Below are 19953 nucleotides of genomic sequence, written 5' to 3' on the forward strand. Positions count from 1 at the left end.
CAGCACCAGGGGGCCCACACCCTAGCCACAAGGGTGGGGGACGCGCCCACCCCCCAGGGCGCGCCCTTGACCTTGTGGGCCCCCTGGACGTCCATCGACCTCAACTCCAACTCCATATATTCACTTTCGGGGAGAAAAAATCAGAGAGAAGGATTCATTGTGTTTTATGATACGGAGCCGCTGCCAAGCTCTGTTCTTCCTCGGGAGGGCAGATCTGGAGTCCGTTCTGGGCTCCGGAGAGGGGAATCCGTCGCCATTGTCATCATCAACCATCCCCCATCACCAATTTCATGATGCTCACCGCCGTGCGCGAGTAATTCCATCGTAGGCTTGGTGGACCGTAATGGGTTGGATGAGATTTACCATGTAATCGAGTTAGTTTTGTTAGGGTTTGATCCCTAGTATCGACTATGTTCTAAGATTGATGTTGCTATGCTTAATGCTTGTCACTAGGGCCCGAATGCCATGAACTCAGATCTGAACCCTTTATGTTTTCATCAATATATTTGTGTTCTTGATCCCATATTGCAAGTTATAGTCACCTACTGCTTGTTATGATCCGGCAACCCGGAGTGACAATAGTCGGGACCACTCCCGGTGATGACCGTAGTTTGAGGAGTTCATGTATTCACTAAGTGCTAATGCTTTGGTCCGGTACTCTATTAAAAGGACACCTTAATATCCCTTAGTTTCCAATAGGACCCCGCTGCCACGGGAGGGTAGGACAAAAGATGGCATGCAAGTTCTTTTCCATAAGCACGTATGACTATATTCGGAATACATGCCTACATTACATTGATGAATTGGAGCTAGTTCTGTGTCACCCTATGTTATAACCGTTGCATGATGAATGCCATCCGACATAATTATCCATCATTGATCCATTGCCTACTAGTTTTTCACATATTGATCTTTGCTTCGTTACTTTTCCGTTGCCACTGTTACGATTGCTACGAAACTACTACTGTCACTTTTGCCACTGTTACCGTTACTTCCATACTACTTTGCTACTAAATACTTTGCTGCATATATTAAGTCTTTCAGGTGTGGTTGAATTGACAACTCAGCTGCTAATACTCGAGAATATTCATTGGCTCCCCTTGTGTCGAATCAATAAATTTGGGTTGAATACTCTACCCTCGAAAACTGTTGCGATCCCCTATACTTGTGGGTTATCAACCATAATTACTTACGAGTTGTGAAAACTCGATTCACGGTTCGAGACAATTTTCCCACTGCCACGTCCATCAATATGGAGATCGTGTCCTGTTTTCAAGGAATATGATCAATGATTTTCTTTATCCCACACGCGCACAACGACGCGATTTTATCGGGAAGACGCGAGGTCTGCGATGCAGTCAAAGGGCTCTTGGTATTACGGCAACCTTTAAAAAGGGAACTGCCACCATTTTCACCGCACGCTCTCATTCCCCCTTGCATCGCCTTCCCAGCCTCTTGAGCTCCAGCGCCCAGACCATTTGTCTTTCCAAAGACCCCTCCGGCCGTCCCCTCGATCAGGCATGGCCGGATCGGGCTCCAAGGTCAAGTGGGAGGCCTCCGGCGTCACCGAAGACACCATCTTCGAGCTGACGAGCGTTGTCTACCTGCCGGCCAACATTGCCCATCATGTCCCAGAAGAGGGCCAGGTCATCCCCACACAGAGGCCAGTCGAGAGAGTGGTATTCCTTCCCCATTTCATCCGGGGACTAGGTTTCCCTCTCCACCCCTTTGCTAGGGGGCTAATGTTCTTCTATGGGTTGGATTTTCATGATCTCACCCCGAACACCTTCATGCACATCTCGGCCTTCATCATCATCTGCGAGGCCTTCCTGCGGGTCGCCACACTTTGATTTGTGGCTCAAGGTCTTCAACATCAAGCCCAAGATCGTCGATGATCAACAACCAGACTGCGGGGTTGGGGGGGGGGTCAGCAAACTCCCCCGAGTGGCATGGCCGGACGACACTTTCATAGCGACCGTTAAAATCTGGCAGAAAGAGTGGTTCTACATCACGGAACCACGAGGCGCGGCTTGGGCGGAGATCCCTGCTTTAAGATTCGGGCCCCCCATGAGTCTGGTCTCCTGGACCAGAAAAGGCCTTGACTGGGGGTCGACCACGGAGGTGGAGGCGCTCCAAAACCGGATATCCAAGATGATGGAGAAGAAGGTTGAATTACCGAACGTGATTCAGATCATTGCTTCACCGGCACTCCTGCCCTGCCAGGACCGGGTTGTTCCCATGTGGTCCTACAAACCCGAAGACCCCTCCACCGTGCTCCGCTTCTTTCGCACCTCCCACAACAAACTGTGGAAGGTCCTTTTCAAGCCGCAGAAGGAGTGGCCGGCCAAGACAGAGGATATTGGTCTTGATGTCGTCTGTTTTTGTGTGTGTGGTGCAACTAAAATCGATCTACATGTCAAAGATACGACCAAGTTATTGAACATATAATGCGAGCTAAATCCAAGTAATAGGTAAACAATACCCTTTGCAAAGTCGAAGCAGTTTCCGCTACAAGGAAGTTGAAGTTGGAGCAAGTTTCCAGTTATGAGGAAGTTGAGGTTGAAGCTCGAAATAGGTTTTCGCCCTGCTTTATATATAAAGCAATCACCAAACCAAGTAAACAGCAGAACGATACAAGATGGTGAGGTAGGCCTCATAAAATGCCGATCTCAGAATAACCGGAACATGTAGAACGCACACGACTATGCTACCGAGAAAGAAAATAGGGAGAACTGAGTATAACACCACACTACGCCCTAAACACCTAAGCTCCACGACAACGCCCCGAGGAGGGGAAATGGCGCAAAGTGTCGCCTTTGTGGAGTCCAAAAGGGACAAGGGTCTTCACCCAGAACCCTGGTACGCAGAGGAACACCATGACGACGTCTTCAGGAAGAGAGTGGCTCACGCGAGCGTCGGCATCGTCGGTGACAAAGCGCGGAGCTTTCACTCGACAGCTCCACCGTGCCCCCACGAGGTCTTCAGCACCAACGCGACGAGTTCAGCTCCCCTGACACGGATCGGGGCGACGCCACTGTCAATGAAAGAGAGCGCGCCCGGGCCACCCTTCGCTCCACCTCCCGCTACCCACACGACCAAGAGGGAAAGCCACGACCACCCACATGGTGTCCGCTGGAGAGCCAACCATGCGGACTGCCATCCAGAGCCACCGCTCCGGCGTCCGAGTCCGAGCCACCGCCATCCGTCCACATCACAGAGCACCAACCACGGAAGGGGGAGCAAAAGGTTTATCCTTTCGCTCCTAGCCCAGCATCAGTAACGGAATCTGGGTTGATGCCCCCATAGTAGGGGCTGTCCACACCTACGTCCGAGCCAGTCCTGGTGGACCTGGGGGGCACAACCCTGTGACTACCGATGTATGCCACCGAGCCCGCTCACGCGATGCCTCGACGTGGTCGCCGGGTCCGACCTACCAGACAAAATAGCGAAAACCTGACCACCACCATCGACCACCGCATCCACGAGGAGAGGCCTCATCGCCCGCGGACACCACCTGGATCGAGCCCTCCATCACCTACCCGAAGCGAGAGCTCCGACCCGCCTTGGGCCCCAAGCCGATCCGGCCAAGCACGAGCCCCGGTTCCTGGCCATCTCTGCAGCACGAAATCGCGCCGCTGGCCCAGATCTAGGAGAAGAGATGGGCTACCACCACTCGCACCCCGCTGCCGAGCACCAACCGCCGCCGCTAAGCCGGCTAGTGCACCCAGCGCCCCTGGCCGCCCGCAGAGCCACCCAAACCTGCCGGACCAAGCCACCACGAGCCGGCCCAATGGAGCCACCACCACGCCGAGACGGAGCAGCAGCCGCCAATCCGCGCCATCCACGACCCTCGCCACGAGGGACAGCCGTCGTGCAGATCTGGCTGAAGCAACCCCGCCACCACAGCCACACCCCCCCGCCCACCACGCCGCCCGAAGCACGACAAGCACACCTACGCCACCAGAGCACCTGCACGTCGCCAGACCGCAGCGCCCGGCGACCGCGACGCGCCGGCTCCTATGTGCATGGGAACGGGGCTTAGCTGCCGCCGGCTCCGGACGGGCTTTGCCTGGCCGAGCCCCATGGTGGCAGCGCGGGAGGCGGGGGACTGGCGGCGGCGGCCTAGGGTCCCCCCCCCCCGCGGTCGCCGCGCGGGGCGACATGGGAGGGTTTTGGAAAGGGGTCTGGTCCCTATCCAGTTGAGGTTGAAGCAGTTCGCATTTTAACAAAGAAGAGAAGTTACTCATTGAGCTCGCAATCAAGTTCTATATAATATGACAGAAGATATTGTCTGTATTTGTGCATCATGTTCATCAAGAATGGGTAGATGTAATTATGTGTTGGTTTTATTCATGTAACAGATCCTATGTATGGAACTATTCTTGTGTTCATATTCTGTTCATCATATAGTTCTTCAATATTCGGAAATATTTGGTTATAGTAGACATCTGTTTTCCTTACCCCTTTGGACATCACTATGATATACTCCCTCCGTCCCAAAATTCTTGTCTTAGATTTGTCTAAATAAGGATGTATCAAGTCATGTTTTAGTATTAAATACCATATCTGGACAAATCCAAGACAAGAATTTTGGGTTCATCATATAGTTCTTCAATATTCGGAAATATTTGGTTATAGTAGACATCTGTTTCCCTTACCCCTTTGGACATCACTATGATATACTCCCTCTTTCCCAAAATTCTTGTCTTAGATTTGTCTAAATAAGGATAAATAAAGATGTATCAAGTCATGTTTTAGTATTAAATACATCCATATCTAGACAAATCCAAGACAAGAATTTTGATAGAGAGAGTACGTAGTATGTTCCGGTGAAAGGCACAAGCAACTTACTAGGTACTACCTCCGTCCGAAAAAGCCGAAAAAGCGTGTCCAAGCTTATTTCTCAAATGACTAAAAAGCGTGTCCAAGCTTGTTTCTCAAATGACTGTATCTAGCACTAATTTGGTACTAGATACATTCATTTGTGGGACAAACTTTTTCAGACGGAGGGAGTAGTTTGACAATTAAAACTACAACCACACAAAGGGCGATGAATTTAGGCAGGACACTGATAGCAACATAATCATGGCACATGATTCGTCATGGTTCTCGATTTTACATGCAAACATACGGCCAATCTTTGGTTCACGCAGTCAAGATAGTCTGGCTTCGTATATAGGGCACAACTATATGAAACTTGTTGTATTTAGCTGTAGGCGGAGAAGCAAATTTCATGAAAATCACATGTGAAAGTTTTCAGAAAAGTTCCAAAACAGTTTGAACTACAGGTCTACAGCATTCAAAAACCATCGAGAGCAAACCAAACCACATCTGTAACATACTAAGTATGACCAGTATGGTTTTTAGAAATTGAACTTATCTGGTGAAAACAGTCCTTGAAGAACGATAGGAAAAATAGTTACTTTCTCAGCAATCAGTTGTACAAATTCAACACTCGAGTACAGTCATGGTACTGAAATCAAGATAATGTAACATCCCATGTTAACTTTTCTCTTATTTGTGAAGATTTAACGCAAGAAAACTTGGCTAGCCTGACAGTTTTTAGCTTTAAGCAACTCCTGCCTTGGCTAGCTCCTCCAACTTCTTGTCGATCTGGGCTTCTGTCAAGCCATCCAAGCGCACGCACCTCTCCACACCCATATCTGACCAGTAGACACACAGTTATACAACATACCTTATACATTAGCTTCAATTCATTAATCCAATACTGTATGCATGAAACAAAAGAAAGGGTGTATTTGGCAATCAATATTCAGTTCTTTGTTGATCATAACATGCCTAGCCCTGTGTTCGCAAAACTACTAGTTTATCACTTTTTCTCAGTTAGTAACTTAGTATGGGCAGTCCTCTACCTTCAGTACATGATCTATCTCTATATTGACAGTGCAACACACAAGTGCCGAAACTGAGTAAACGATTTCATAGCCTTCTCTTCATTTATCATTTAGTTCTTGTAATTAACACATATCCATTTTGAGCATTGTGTACAGAATTTGAAAGCCCAATACATGATCTTAATCTGTGCTTCCTTTCTTTGATAGCTGAAGCCTGTAGGCATCAACATTCCAGACACACTTGTAACATCTCAGTAGCATGCCTGCCTATCAGTACTATGTAACTTTTGTAACAGGTTATAAGTTGAGAAGAAAGACAGCTGAGCCTGAGCCCAGGAAAAACTACATCAAATAATTACTGGATTCACTAGAATGAGCTCCAAATCCCAAACCCAGCCGATCGACCTAGATCAGGAGTCGAGATAGCTGCAGATAGGCCGGAGTTTGCGCACCGAGTCGTTGATCTCAAGCGAAACAAAAAATGAAAGCACACGCGGCAACTAACACCAAAAATCAAAATATGTGGCTCCGAGGGTAACTTACAAATTGAAATGGGCCAATAGATTTTCCAAAATGAATCTGTTTTCTTCACAGCATTGCTTATCAAGACTTCATTGGCATAGATTTATTCGAGTATATGTTTTGCGGGTCCATGAGATAAAACCCGTTTGACATAATAAGGCCCTACTTCTATAAGCATAATACAGTCATGCATATTTTTTGGATAATTGCATGATAGTAACATAGAAGAGTTATGACGAGCAGAACTATAGTAGTTGAAGGCTACAAGAAAATGCTTATTAAGGATATCCTACCTTATATTAGAAAATCTGGCATCAGACCAAACTCTTTCCTGGTTTGTTTCCTACAACAACTTTTCTAGAGGGGCACGAAGCAATTTCATCAAGCTGTTGCATTCAACCACACACAAGTCTTCCCAACTTCTGTTTCTACGAGACAAGACTTAAACAATCATGTTGTTTTTTGTTACTGGTGGAGAAGGAAGCTATCCCTTACATAAGCCAGTCTTTTGACTTACACTAGCTAATTGCCCGTGCGTTGCAACGGGCATACACATTCTAATGTTTAACATCAATCATGTCTAACATATACCTTTAGAATACTCATGTACATTATGCGGTATTATTCATTCGAATTACCGTTAAATAATTTCTGCTCCTCCACCAACCCCTCTCTCTTCATCTAAAAAACAAAAACTTGATTAACATTGAAAAAATAAACCCAGTGTATAGAGGGAATAGAGAGGAGGATGCACGTGCGTGCGTGGGTTGTAGCGCAGGCTTTCCCCTGGTTTTTCTTGGCTTTATAAGCATGGAATGGAGGCAGATGAAGGTTGAGCGAGATGGGAACGCCATGTCTTTTCTAGGTAGTGTAGATAAGCCCAATTTTCTGACCAAAGAGCTTATTGCAGTTATCCACGTTTATCTGCAGTTTTGGTTCTATCAGCTTGTCTGACAAGCTCAAACTTGGTCAAACTTCCAAAGTTATCGAGCATTCCAGATTTTTGGCAATCGTAGACTAACCTAACCTCCATTTAGTCAATGTGGTAATATGTGTTTATGCCATGTTTTCGATGTATTAACTTCACTGTACGTATGCAACTGCTTCAATTGTACTCCCTTCGTTTCTAAATATAAGTCTTTTTAGAGATTTCAATACAAACTACATACGGATGTATATAGACGTATTTTAGAGTGTAGATTCACTCATTTTGCTTTGTATGTAGTCCATATTGGAATCTCTAAAAAGACTTATATTTAGGAGCAGAGGGAGTAATATACTTCTGATACTAAATCATCTTAATGTGCTGCAGTGTGCCTATAGCAAAGAATGACAGAGCAACGGAAAACCAAACAAAATAGATGCACTATGCTGCGTGATACAAGTGGTGAGGGCAGCATTTGGGCAACATCAAAATTCTTTTCCACCGATACATAAAAGATGAAAATTCCTCCCATATCATGTGCTCAAAATTTCGAGATGAACAATGGAAATCTATGTGGGAACTGGACGGTCCTAAGTCCCCACTTGCCATATCTCCCAAGATAACAAGATCCGGTGGTTCCAACAGAAACATTTCACACTTGAAAGATGCAAGGGTTCCGAAGATCAATAGACCGGAACAGACCCTCTCGGGAACCATGGCAAGAGCAAGATCTCGGGTTCCTGGGAAAGATGGGATCGAGGGCTGCTTACCGTAGCGCGCCCAGAGCTGAGGCTGGACGCCGGAGCACTCGCGGATGAGGACGGGGAGGGTGGGGTTGCGGGTCTTGATGTCACCGTAGTTCTTCTTCACGAACTCCCTGCGAATCAGATCAGAAATCCAACACCACGACATGAGCGAGCGACGAACCGATTGTAGAGAGAGAAATGGGGGAAGAGAAGCGGGTGCGTGGGTGCTACCGGGCGGGGCCGCTGGCAGGGGAAGACTGGCAGAAGAGGAAGCGGATCTCCTTCACGTTCCGGGATAGGCTCGCCCGCCACGCCATCGCCGCCGGCTCCTTCCTTGGATTCTCTTCTCTTCTCGGACCCCTTCTATTCTCTGCCTGGGTTGTATCTTCCTCTGCTGGGGAACGAACGAACTGCCCAGCTGCGGCTGTCTCGTTGGATTCACATTCACGCCGCCCGATCTGGAAAACGGTGTATGGCCGTCAGATTAGGGTTCCGTCTCCACAAAAGTATACGGAAAAACTAAGAGGGTAAGAGGGTGCTTGGATCGAGGGACTTACTTTAGTCTGACTAAAAATAGTCTTTTTAAAAGGTTAAAGTTTTCAAACATCCCTGACTAACTAGTCTTGAGACTAATTTTTTTTAGTCAGGGGTACCCCTACTAAAATATGGATTAGTCCTCTCTCCTCATTTAACTCCTCTCCTTTAACACAGGCGAGTTCTGGATTGGAGTATTTGGAGGATAATAAATGCTCATTAACTTGATTTTAGTCTCTTTAGTATTTGGATCCAAGCATGGATGAGGCTAGCAAGTTTTAGTCCCACTACTTTTAGTCATGGGACTAAAACGTATCCAAGCACCCTCTAACACCCACACGTGTGGGCGTTTGCACATCGCCCACACACCTCCATCACCATTCATTTTGCCACGTATGAACAGATGACATCAGCAGAAATCTTTTTGGTTTTCGGCTTAAAAATGTTTTATCTCCTAATTAAAAAAGTGAATTAAAAATCCATTTTCACCATTAAATCCGTTTCGACGTGATCTTCAAAACTAAACCCATGTTAATATGTTTTGACGAATTTTTGCCCAAAAGTTGCCATGTTAATAGTGCTTAAACTAAAGTTGCCATGTGGCAATTTTAGTTTGTAGATCATGGCAATTTTAGTTTTTCGATGATGGCAATCCAGTACTTTGACCATGAAAATATTTTTTTGTATGAACCATGCCAATTTTAAGTGCATGTATCATGACAATTTTAATTTATGATGCATGGTATGTCTAGCTTCTTAATTCCCCGTTTTATAATATGTCAAAATTTACTTTTAAATATAGAAGAAAATAGCTGAAACATACAGTGTAAACATCATGGTAATTCATGTGCAATAGACACGGCAACTTTTAATCAAAAAAGAATTTCGTCGAAATATATTGATATGAGATCTAGTTTCGAAGATCTCGTCGCGAGGAATTTAATGGTGAAAACGGATCTTCAATCGGATTTTTCATTTAAGAGATAAAACATTTTAAAAACAGACAATCCAAAAAGATTTCCACATGCATGCGTGCGATGACATGACGTAGTCGGTATGCTATAGGGCGTGTGGGCGGGTTTGGCTCCCACCACACGTGTGGGCGTTAGCGTTGTCCAAAGTATATTTATTTCCCCGGGAAAAAAAGAATACGATTCACCAGTCGCCTCACGCAGCGCCCACACTCTTTTACCATCGTCACACGTCCGCGCGTCTAATGCGTGGGCCCCAAGCACCCTAAGCACAGTCAATCTCTCTCAACCACTAGTTTTTCCCCTCATCCTAATCTTCCTTGGCACCGCTAGGCGCTGGCGCCCTGGCCGAAAATTTTGGGTCGGTCCAACCCTAGCCGTTTGATATGAGCCGCGCGCCTGTTGGATCTGGAGCAAAAAAAGAAACTTGCCCCAGCTTCTTCTTCCTCGGGCTCGACCCCCCCCCCCCCCGCTCGGGTTGCGCGGCGTCGGGCCTCCTATCCCTTCCGGTGGCTGTCCTCGTCATCGATCCACACCCTCGCTGGCCATCCCCGTCGTCGGTCCCCACCCTCGCCGCCCGTCCTCGTCGCCGCTTTCAATCCTCACCAGTCGTCCTCATTGTCGCCGCGGCGCATGAAACAACTGCATCTGTGGTTGCAGCTTGCAGCGGCGACGCTTGTAGCTCTCCCCGGTTGTAGCTCCGTCGCCGCCCCTCGCCGTTGATGCTCGCTGCATGAAATTGCGTTGACGACAGCCACCAGGCCATCAACTGTGATTGCAGCTCCGGTGGCAATGCACGCCGGTTGAAGCTTTTCGCACATATGATTGAAGCTTTCTCTACAACGGATGCAACTTTTCTGATTATGCAGTGTATGGTTGTAGCTTTCTCTTTCAATGGTTGTAGCTTTTTTCATCTACGGTGGAAACTTTTCTATCAACGGTTGCAGCTATTGTTCTTTGTAGCAGCCTTGGTTAATGCTTTCTCTATCGTTTCAGTTGAAGCTTTTTTCATCAAGGGTTGTAGCATTTTATGTCAACGGTTGTAGCATTCCGCCATGGCAATGACTGCTTGCAGCTTTTTATATATCTGGTTGAAGCTTTTTCATCTCAGTTTGAAGCTTTTTGGTTAGCGGTTGTAGCATGAGGGCGTGCAACTGGTTCTGCAATGTCATCGCCATCGTCCAGTCGAGGGTCACCCGAGTTGCAAGGCATGGGAGATTTAAATTGAAGTCAAGGGATGCCGAGGTTGCAACATGTGGGCTCGAAAAATCTGTTCCCAGTGGACGCCTTGCCGGAGAAGCCGCGACGCTTGCCAGCAACGCCTGAGGTCGCAGGGGGTGGGGGGAGGGGAGGATCAAAGGATAAGTCGGGGAGGAAGGTCGAGTGGTTGAAGGAATAAGAAGATAAGGCAAAAGAAAAAAACTGGGAGGAGGACGCGAGGAGACGACGCTGGATCCAGGTGGATCGAATGCGAGCGCCGCGACCGGCCGAACGTTTCGGCCGGCGCGCTGGCGTGAAATGTTTTCCAATCTCTTTCTCGCATATGTGTCTCCCGTGCTACTTCCTGTCCATCTGCTCGTCATGGATGAGCTCCTACTCTACTTCGATCTCACACGCATGGCTACAAATCCCCTGCTGGCGCTGCGAGAGAGACAAAGAGCCATGGGTGCAACCATGACATCATTCTCTTTTTTTCTCCTACCCCACCAAGCCGTTGTCCCCACACTCCTACTCCTTGCCCCGATAGTGCTACCGTCATATGGCGTCCTTGGATGGCAGTTGTAGATCTATCGCGTGAGATGATGCAACCACGACAGCCACATGCCATCAAGGCGAGATGTTGGAACTGGACAGACACGATGATGGAACCGTCCAGGCGCGATGTTGCAACTGCAGTCACATGCTGAAACCAGCAAGGTGCGATGCTGGAACCAGTCAGGCATGGTCGTGTTGAGTGTTGCGACCATGACGAGCACGAGTTGCGACGGTGTCAGGGTAGATAGGGATGCAACAACCGCACACCGCGATGTTGAGCGTGCTCCGGCTAAGCCGCGACCGACATCCATGGATGCTTGGAAGATCTACGGTGACGACCACATCGGGAACCGCACCCCGGCTACCGCGGTAGCAGCATCTAGTGAGTGGCGAAGCTGCAACCACCCGCACGACTGCTGGAACCGATGTCGGGCGTGTTGGAACTAGCAACCAACGAATGTCGGAACTGCTACCCAGAGATGTTGGGACTGGTGTCCGGCGTGTTGGAACTGGCGCCCGGTGAATGCCGGAACTGGTGCCCAGAGATCTAGAACCGCTGCCCGAAGATCCTGAAACCGACACCCGGCGATGCTGGAAACTGGCTCCCGCCGGTGCTGCAACTAGTGGAGAAGCTTCGGGAGAGGGCTAGAAGACGAAGGAGGTGGCCATGAGCCACCAGGGCACACCTAGGGGGGTGGGCGCGCCCTGGTGCCTCATGGACCCACCTTTGCTCTGTTTGACCTAATTCCGCCTCTATAAATTCTCTAAAATCGGGAAACCAACAAAGAGCCACCCAACATATTTTTTCGCCGCCACAAGTTCCTCTTCTCGTGAGATCCCATCTGGAGGCCTTTTCCGGCACTCTACCGGAGGAGGGATCAATCACCGAGGGGCTCTACATCAACCTTGCTGCCCTTCCGATGATGTGTGAGTAGTTTATCACAGACCTATGGGTCCATAGTTACTAGCTAGATTGCTTTCCCTCTCTCTCTCTCTGGTCTTCAATACTATGTTCTCCTCAATGTTCTTGGAGTTCTATTCGATTTAATCACTTTTTGTGGTGTGTTTGTTTCAGATCCGATGAATTGTGAATTTATGATTAGATTATCCATGAATATTATTTGAGCCTTCTCTAAATTTTTTTTATGCATGATTATTATAGCTTTGTATTTCTCTCCGATCTATTGATTTGGTTTGGCCAACTAGATTGATTTTTCTTGCGGTGATGGGTTCGATCTTGTGGTGCTCAATCCTAGTGATAGAAAGGGACATGACACGTATTTGTATCATTGCCATTAAGGATAAAAGTTGGAGTTTATTCATGCGTGAGTTTACTTTGTCTACATCATGTCATCTTGCTTAAGGCGTTACTCCGTTCTTTATGAACTTAATACTCTACATGTGTGCTAGATAGCGGTTGATGTGTGGAGTAATAGTAGTAGATGCAGGCAGCAATAGGTCTACTTGTCTCAGACGTGATGCCTATATACACAATCATTGCCTTGGATATCGTCATGATTATTTTTCTACCAATTGCCCAACAATAATTTGTTTACCCACCGTATGCTATTTTCAAGAGAGAAGCCTCTAGTGAAAACTATGGCCCCGGGTCTACTTTTATCATATATTAAAATCCAAAAATACCTTGTGGCAATTATCTTTATTTTTTGTATTTTATCTATATATCTATCACTACAAAGATTAATCTTGCAAGTAATCATCAAGGGATTGACAACCCCTTGTTCGCGTTGGGTGCAAGTATTTGGTATTTTGTGTGCAGGTACTACTAACGAGGTGTTGCGTGATTCTCCTACCGGATTGATAACCTTGGTTCTTAACTAAGGGAAATAGTTATCTCTACTGTACTGCATCATCCCCTCCTCTTCAGGGAAATCCCAACGCAACTCACAAGTAGCAGGAAGAATCTTTGGCACCGTTGCCGGGGAGACATCATGAACATCTATCAAGTACCTATGCCTAAACTTTCATCTCCTTACATTTACGTTATTTGCTATTTGCCTCTCGTTTTTATCTCCTCCACTTCTAAAAAGTTTTACAAAAATATAAAAATATTTTCGGTTTGTCTTTTTCGCGTTTGCCTTTTTGTTTGCTTGTTCGCTTGCTTGCCCACTTTAGAGTTCTTCCCTTGTTACGAGTACCCATGAAAATGAAGTTCTCAATTTTAAGCAAAGAAAGGGAGAGAATTTAAAAGATGCTTGGTATAGGATTTACGATGTTCATAATAGATCAACTCGTAAGCAATCCACTATTGTTCTTCTTCACAATTTTTATGTGGCTATTACTACTTGGTATAGATTTGTGCTTGATACTATTACCGTAGGGAATTTCTTGAGTAGTCACCCTATGGATGCTTTTAATGCTATGGGAAATTTGGCGGGATCACCACCTATCACTATTAATGAAACAATTTTAACTTTGGAACATGTTATGCAAATGTTAGACGCCATTGAAATAAAATGCCTACCATAGAGCATATTAAAATTTTGGATAAAAAGATTCATAACCATGTCACTCAATTTGGATCAAAGTTAGGGATTACTCTTAAGATGCTAAAAGAAAAAGAACCTATAATTAATAAAAGGGTGGAGCAAAGTCCCGCTAGGATTGATAAGTTGGAAGAAATTATTAATAATTTGGGTGCCGCTTTTTCTTCCGCTAAAACTATCGTAAAGACTCCTCCTAGTAAGAATTGCAAGTTTATATATGTTCCTAAAAACAAGGGTGCTACATCTAGCAACAATAGCGAAGATCTCAAAATTATTAGTGTTCAGCCCAATTTTGTTGATTTGATAAAGAAACCTATATATGAAAATAAATCCCTTAATTTTGTTCCTAGGAGTGTGATCTTTAAAACATGTATGCTAGAACTCCTAGAAAATATGGATGTGTGATTGAGGAGTTAGAAACTAAAGATGACAACACTGAAACTATGCATTATGCCTAGCTAGGGGCGTAAAACGATAGCGCTAGTTGGGAAGTGACCCAATAGTTATCTTAATTTTCTTGTTAGTTTTCCTGTTTTGTTGTGTGTACACAATTATACTACTGTTATGGTTGTGTTTTATGCTTTTATTAGTGTTTGTGCCAATTAAAGCCTTTGGGATGATTTGGATGATAGTTGCCTTGATTCTGTGCAAAAACAGCGTCCAGTAGCAGAATTGTTGAGATTTTCTGGAGCATGATAACTTATGAATTTTTTACAAATGACTGATATACAAATTTTCCATGATTTCCTAATTTTACAGAATTTTTGGAGTTACAGAAGTATGGTTTTTATTTGAATTGCTACAGACTGTTATGTTTTTGACGGATTATGTTTTCGTTGCGTTGTTTGCTTGTTTTGATGAATCTATGAATTATATCGGGGGTATAAGCCATGGTGAAGTTAGAATACAGTATGGATAATGCAATAAGAAAATATGAATGAGTTTGCAACAGTACCTAAAGTAGTGATGATTGTGTGATAAATCTTTTTTGGTCTAAAGTGGAGACAGAAACAGCAGAGGATAAAACAGGATGATTTTTTTATCCATAAGAATTGTTGGAAATGATGAAAGTATTTTGTAGTAGACGTTCCAAAATACATGGTGTGCTTTTGAATGGTCGTTTAACTTCAATCTCGTGTGTGTTGCTTATTATTTGCTTCTCAACAGTAAAGTGGTGCTTTTTTTGTAGTACCAATGTGCATGAATATAAATGTGGCTCTTCCCTTTTCTTGCATATTTCAATTTTTTAAGGGGGGGGGGATTTTATCTATATATTAGGAAGTGGTCTAGCAAGGTCTCATGTATGAAGAACTTATCAAAAATCAAAACTAGAAGCACAAAGGTACTTTTTGATAACATTTTATGTCATGGCTCTTTCTGATAACTGTTTCCCCTTTATTCCTAGGAAGGTGCTTGGTGTCACACATGTAATTGTCTAGAAGGTTCACACTGAGCTGCTCAAATTCTTGCAACTAGTTAATTAGCTCACAGAGTTTTTGCTTTGCTGCTATGCATGGAGTTGCTTACTCCCAAACCTGTAGTTGCCTAATGACCACACAGAGTCCCACAATATTTTTTTAGGTTACTCAAACTAATCATATCAGCTGTGTCCTAGGTTGTTTTCACATAGTGTGTGCTTAAAATTTGATAGAAAGAGGAACATCATCATGGTAATCACACTAAAAAGAGCTGCTTAATAAATTCACATACTTGCTTTACTGCCACAGACTTGTGTTTACGGGCACATCTGCTGTTGCCTAATAACTATACACTCTTGCTTTGCTGGCACATCTAATGTTGCCTAATAACTACACAGACTTGCTTTACTGGCACATTTTCATGTCCCAGATGTTTTTGATATCCTTATACAGGTCCACCTGGGGTGGGGTGGGGTGGAGGTGTGGGTGGTTTGCACACACAAAATGCGTAAGCCAACCGTACCTTACTACAACGCACATAGTTGCATACATAGTTGACAAATATTTGCTACATCTTGCTAGAAATATATAGAATTTGTAGCACAAAGGGACACACACAAAAGTTGCATACCCCAGCCGTAGTACTTTTGCATGAACATACTATATAAGTTGCCTAAACAATGACAAGAGTTGCAACATCTTCGTAGAAACTTAAAGAATTCGTAGCATGAATACCACTTTTGCTTGAACAAGACTGTCCAAGTTGCTACTTTTTTATTTTTCTTGCTATAGGTTTGTGATTTGGCATGGGTTCCTTTTGACTGCTAGAACCTACTGCAGTCTTACATCTGTCCACATCTGATCAGTGGTTTTTTTACTGCAAGAGATGCACCAACACTGAGCATAAGATGAGAGAAAGAAGGGGAAAACAGGGGGAGTCTTTTGGGGGGAAAGAGGTAGAAATCTCACATTTTTTTCTTGATCTAGAGTTCTGCTCACCTTTTCCCTTGCTTTAGTTTTCAAGTTCTAATGGCGCAACCATTGCAGATCTGTGCAATTGTAGGAGATGAAAGGAGTTCCCTTGGGGGAGAAGGAGGAAGGGTGCAGGGGACGGTGGCCAATGACACAGTCGCAGGCGAGGGGGTGAGTACTCACGTGATCGCAGGGGAAGGGCAGAAGAAGGGGACCAAGTGGGTTTGGTCGTAGGTGGGGATACAGGGCATGATCCCTTTCCTGTTTTGTGTGGGGGGGGGGCAAAACTTTCCTAATAAAGCAGGTTGCCAGGAATACCTAACAGGCACCCGGTTGCCCACTAGACGCGTCCTTTTTTATACACATTCCCAACACAAAAAACTGTAATTTCCTGTATTTTGTTCCTTTTCTTATTCTTTTTGTTTCTGGCATTTTCGCCGAAAATAACTTTTTTAACTGGGCATGTGGGTTAAATAGGTGGTTGTGTTGGGCTCCTCGGGCGAACGCTCCATAGGACTGAATTCGTTCGCTGGGAGTTTCGTCGCAGACCGAACGTTTCCTTCGATTCAAAAATCGTTTCCTTCGTGTTGAAATGTGATATCTCTGTATTTATTACCGGCTGATTCTCCTATTATCTCTAGCCTTGTATAGCTGATTCCTAGAGATATTGTAGGGTTAGTTGGCTTGTCACGCAAGACACCACCTGTATATATTGTAATGGACTCTGATGAATACAATTGAGTTGCATCCTATAGTCTTCTACATGGTATCCGTTTTCTATTGATCTCCATCGCTTCCGCCCTAGGCCGCCGCCGCGTCTCACGCCGCTGCCGCCTCCTCTCTTCCTGCCGCCGCCACTGCTTGCTCCCCAAGCCGCCGCCGCCGCACCAAACCCTAACCCTCCCACGCCGCCGCCGCCGCTTTCTCCCAATCCGCCGCCACACCAAACCCTACCCCTCTCACGTCGCCGCCGCCGCTTCCTTCCAAGCCGCCGCCGCCAAACCCTAACCCTTCCCAACCTCCCGGCCTTCACCGTTTCCATCATCATGGTGGGATCCACCTCCTCCTTCGGCAACTCCACCACCGTCATCGCCTTCACCTCCGACCGCCACAATGGCCTTCCCATCAAAGACCATGTTCCCGTCATCCTCGAGCTCGACCCCCCCTCCTACAATGCTTGGCGCACCTACTTTGCGCTTCTCTTCTGCTCCTACCGTCTCATTGAGCATGTTGACAGGAGCGTCTACATCCGCGACATGAAAGGCGATGACGAGTGGCTGGCTGTCGACGCCTGCATCGTCAAGTGGCCGTTCCTCACGATCTCGCGTGGGCTCTTTGACATGGTGAACTGCCGCGACCCGTCTACGCATGCCATCTGGACGCGGCTTTGTGACCTCTTCCTCGACAATCAGCTTCAGCGTCACGTGTTCCTCCAAGGGGAGTTTTTCACCATGCAGCAAAATGATCTCACGATCGACGAGTACTGCACCAAGCTGAAAGTTCTCTCCTATGAGCTTTGCGACGTCAACATGGTGATCAACGACTCGGTCCTCCTCACCAACCTCCTCCGCGGCCTCCACCCCGACCTTGGCCAGTCCGCTGCCAACCTCTCCCTCACCACACCCTCCTAAGCGAAGGCCGTCACCTAACTGTGGATGGAGGAGAAGCGTCTCCGTCACGTGGCTCGGCAAGCGCCTCTTGTCGCGCTCCACGCCGGCACCGTCGCGGGTCCCGCTGCCCTCCCACAACCTCCTCACGCACCAGCTCCACAGCCGCCCCCGACCGCCAGAAGAAACGCGCGGGGGGGGGGGGGGGTCGCGACGGGCAGGCCCGCAACAGGGGCTCCTACCCCCGCCAGGCGGCTCTCCCCGCCCCCGCCCCGGCCTCGGCACCCCCGCCTTAGCTCACAGGGTACAACCCCTGGACCGGGTGGTGCATGCCTATTCCATGCCGCTACCGCGGGCGCCTGCTCCGGGCATCCTTGGCCCTCGTCCATCTCATCACCAGGCCTTCCTGGCCGCGTCGGGTGGTTCTAGTCCCGGCAGCTCCTCGGCGTACGGCGGGGCCGCGGCCTACGACGCCGCCATGCCGCCCTGATACGTCTTCAACGTATCTATAATTTATGAAGTATTCATGCTGTTATTTTATCATTCTTGGGTGTTTTACAATTATTTTATAGCAACTTTATATCATTTTTGGGACTAACCTATTGAGTATTGACCCAGTGCCCAATGCCAGTTGCTGTTTTTTGCTTGTTTTTTACATCGCAGGAAATCAATATCAAACGAAGTCCAAACGCAACGAAACTCCACGGGGATTTTTATGGGCCAGAAGACATCATTGGGCCAGAGCAGCACCTGGGGGATGCCCTGAGGGGGGCACAACCCACCAGGGCGCGCCTGGCCCCCCTAGCGCGCCCAGGTGGGTTGTGCCCACCTCGGTGGCCTCCTGCACCCCCTCTGTAACACCCCGGATGTAACTTTCCATATTTGTAACTCCGACTCTTTCCATTTTCGGCTATGTGATATGATATTTCCTCCGTGGTCGGGTTTTGTTTTTCATTTTTGCATTTTGTTCATGTCATGCATTTCATATCATGTCATCATGTGCATTGCATTTGCATACGTGTTCGTCTCTTGCATCCGAACATTTTCCCCGTTGTCCGTTTTGCAATCCGGCGCTCCTATCTCCTTCGGTGCACCCCTCTTGTTTTCTGTCGTGTGCGGGTGTCAAACTTTCTCGAAATGGACCGAGGCTTGTCAAGTGGCCTTATTAGACCACCCGGAGACCACCGGTCAAGTTTCGTTCCATTTGGAGGTCGTTTGGTACTCCAACGGTTAACCGGGCATCCGCAATGTCCATTTGAGTGTCCAGCAAAAACCCCCTCAAAAACCAGCCCAAAACCCACCAAACTTTCTTCCATGCTCTAGGTCATTCGATCACGATCGTGTGGGCGAAAACCGCACCTCATTTGGAGCCTCCTAACTCCCTCTACCTATAAATATGTGAGCATCCCGTATACATTCGCAGACGAACCCTAGCGTCTTCCACCTCGCGCCGCCGGACAAAGTCCACCCGTGCCGGACACGTCCACCCGCCACCTCACCTCGGCCAATAGGCTGCTGCCACGTCGCTCCGTCGCCGCCTCCAACCAACCGGAGCCCGCCACCTCTCCAGCGCGCGGCGCCCTCTCTCTCCTCCCCGCGCCCGTGCCGCCGCCCGCCGGCGACCGCGCCCCGGGCCACCTCCCTCCGGCCTCTCCTCCTCCGTTCCGGCCAAAGCCAGGCGAGCCCGAGCCGGCGAGCGGCCTGAGTTCTCGATCGGATCTGGTAAGAACGAAGCGTTGACTTTCCCCTCGACCCCCCCGAAAATTCCTAAGTCTGTGATTTTTCTTATCATATGCCTCTGTTCACAGCTCCATAACTCCTTGCATGTAGTTTCGATTCACACGTGTAATATGTCCAATTGTTCGCCTCGCAATGCTCTACATTTTCTTCAATTGCACCATGTTTATTAGAGGTCATCTTGATGCCAAAATCTCTGTTGGAAGAGGGCTAGTTGCTGTTATCTGCTGGTTCTTAGCAGAACTTGGAGATTTGTCATTTTTGTATCATTTAATCTGTGCATCTTATGGGCATGAGATCTACATGTGTTTTGAAGTATGCCATGCCATCTTTCCAGTGGTGTAGTCCATGTATTTTTTGTGATCTCTTTGGTGACTAGAACAAGCATGCAAAGTAGGCTCCGT

The 19953-nt window shown here is 47.0% G+C and overlaps 2 protein-coding genes across 3 annotated transcripts; one reads left to right on the plus strand and one right to left on the minus strand.

Moving 5' to 3' along the window:
- Window positions 1-5396: 5396 nt before the first annotated feature.
- Window positions 5397-8545, minus strand: LOC109738052 (NADH dehydrogenase [ubiquinone] 1 alpha subcomplex subunit 2). 2 transcript variants are annotated; one of them, XM_020297160.4, is made up of 3 exons: window positions 8280-8545; window positions 8073-8179; window positions 5397-5663 (listed from the first exon to the last, which is right to left on the minus strand). In XM_020297160.4, the coding sequence occupies exons 1-3, from the start codon at window positions 8363-8365 to the stop codon at window positions 5569-5571; spliced, it is 288 nt and encodes a 95-aa protein (XP_020152749.1). In that variant the 5' UTR covers window positions 8366-8545; the 3' UTR covers window positions 5397-5568. The 2 variants fall into 2 exon arrangements, with proteins under 2 accessions (XP_020152749.1, XP_073364661.1); XM_073508560.1 differs by lacking the exon at window positions 5397-5663 and adding an exon at window positions 7003-7058.
- An 8706-nt stretch (window positions 8546-17251) lies between these two features.
- On the plus strand, window positions 17252-17836 carry LOC109738079 (uncharacterized). The gene has a single exon (XM_020297181.1). It carries the CDS (start codon window positions 17252-17254, stop codon window positions 17834-17836), a length of 585 nt encoding a protein of 194 aa, XP_020152770.1.
- Window positions 17837-19953: the final 2117 nt, after the last annotated feature.

Source organism: Aegilops tauschii, chromosome 2 (genome assembly GCF_002575655.3).
Source record: "Aegilops tauschii subsp. strangulata cultivar AL8/78 chromosome 2, Aet v6.0, whole genome shotgun sequence".
Taxonomy (NCBI): domain Eukaryota; kingdom Viridiplantae; phylum Streptophyta; class Magnoliopsida; order Poales; family Poaceae; genus Aegilops; species Aegilops tauschii.

Coding starts and splice junctions, on each gene's coding strand:
- LOC109738052 (XM_020297160.4), bottom strand. CDS start 8,365: ATGGCGTGGCGGGCGAGCCTATCCCGGAACGTGAAGGAGATCCGCTTC. Junction 8,180..8,279: donor CCTGCCAGCGGCCCCGCCCG/GTAGCACCCACG, acceptor TCTGATTCGCAG/GGAGTTCGTGAAGAAGAACT. Junction 5,664..8,072: donor TCAGCTCTGGGCGCGCTACG/GTAAGCAGCCCT, acceptor TCTACTGGTCAG/ATATGGGTGTGGAGAGGTGC.
- LOC109738079 (XM_020297181.1), top strand. CDS start 17,252: ATGGTGGGATCCACCTCCTCCTTCGGCAACTCCACCACCGTCATCGCC.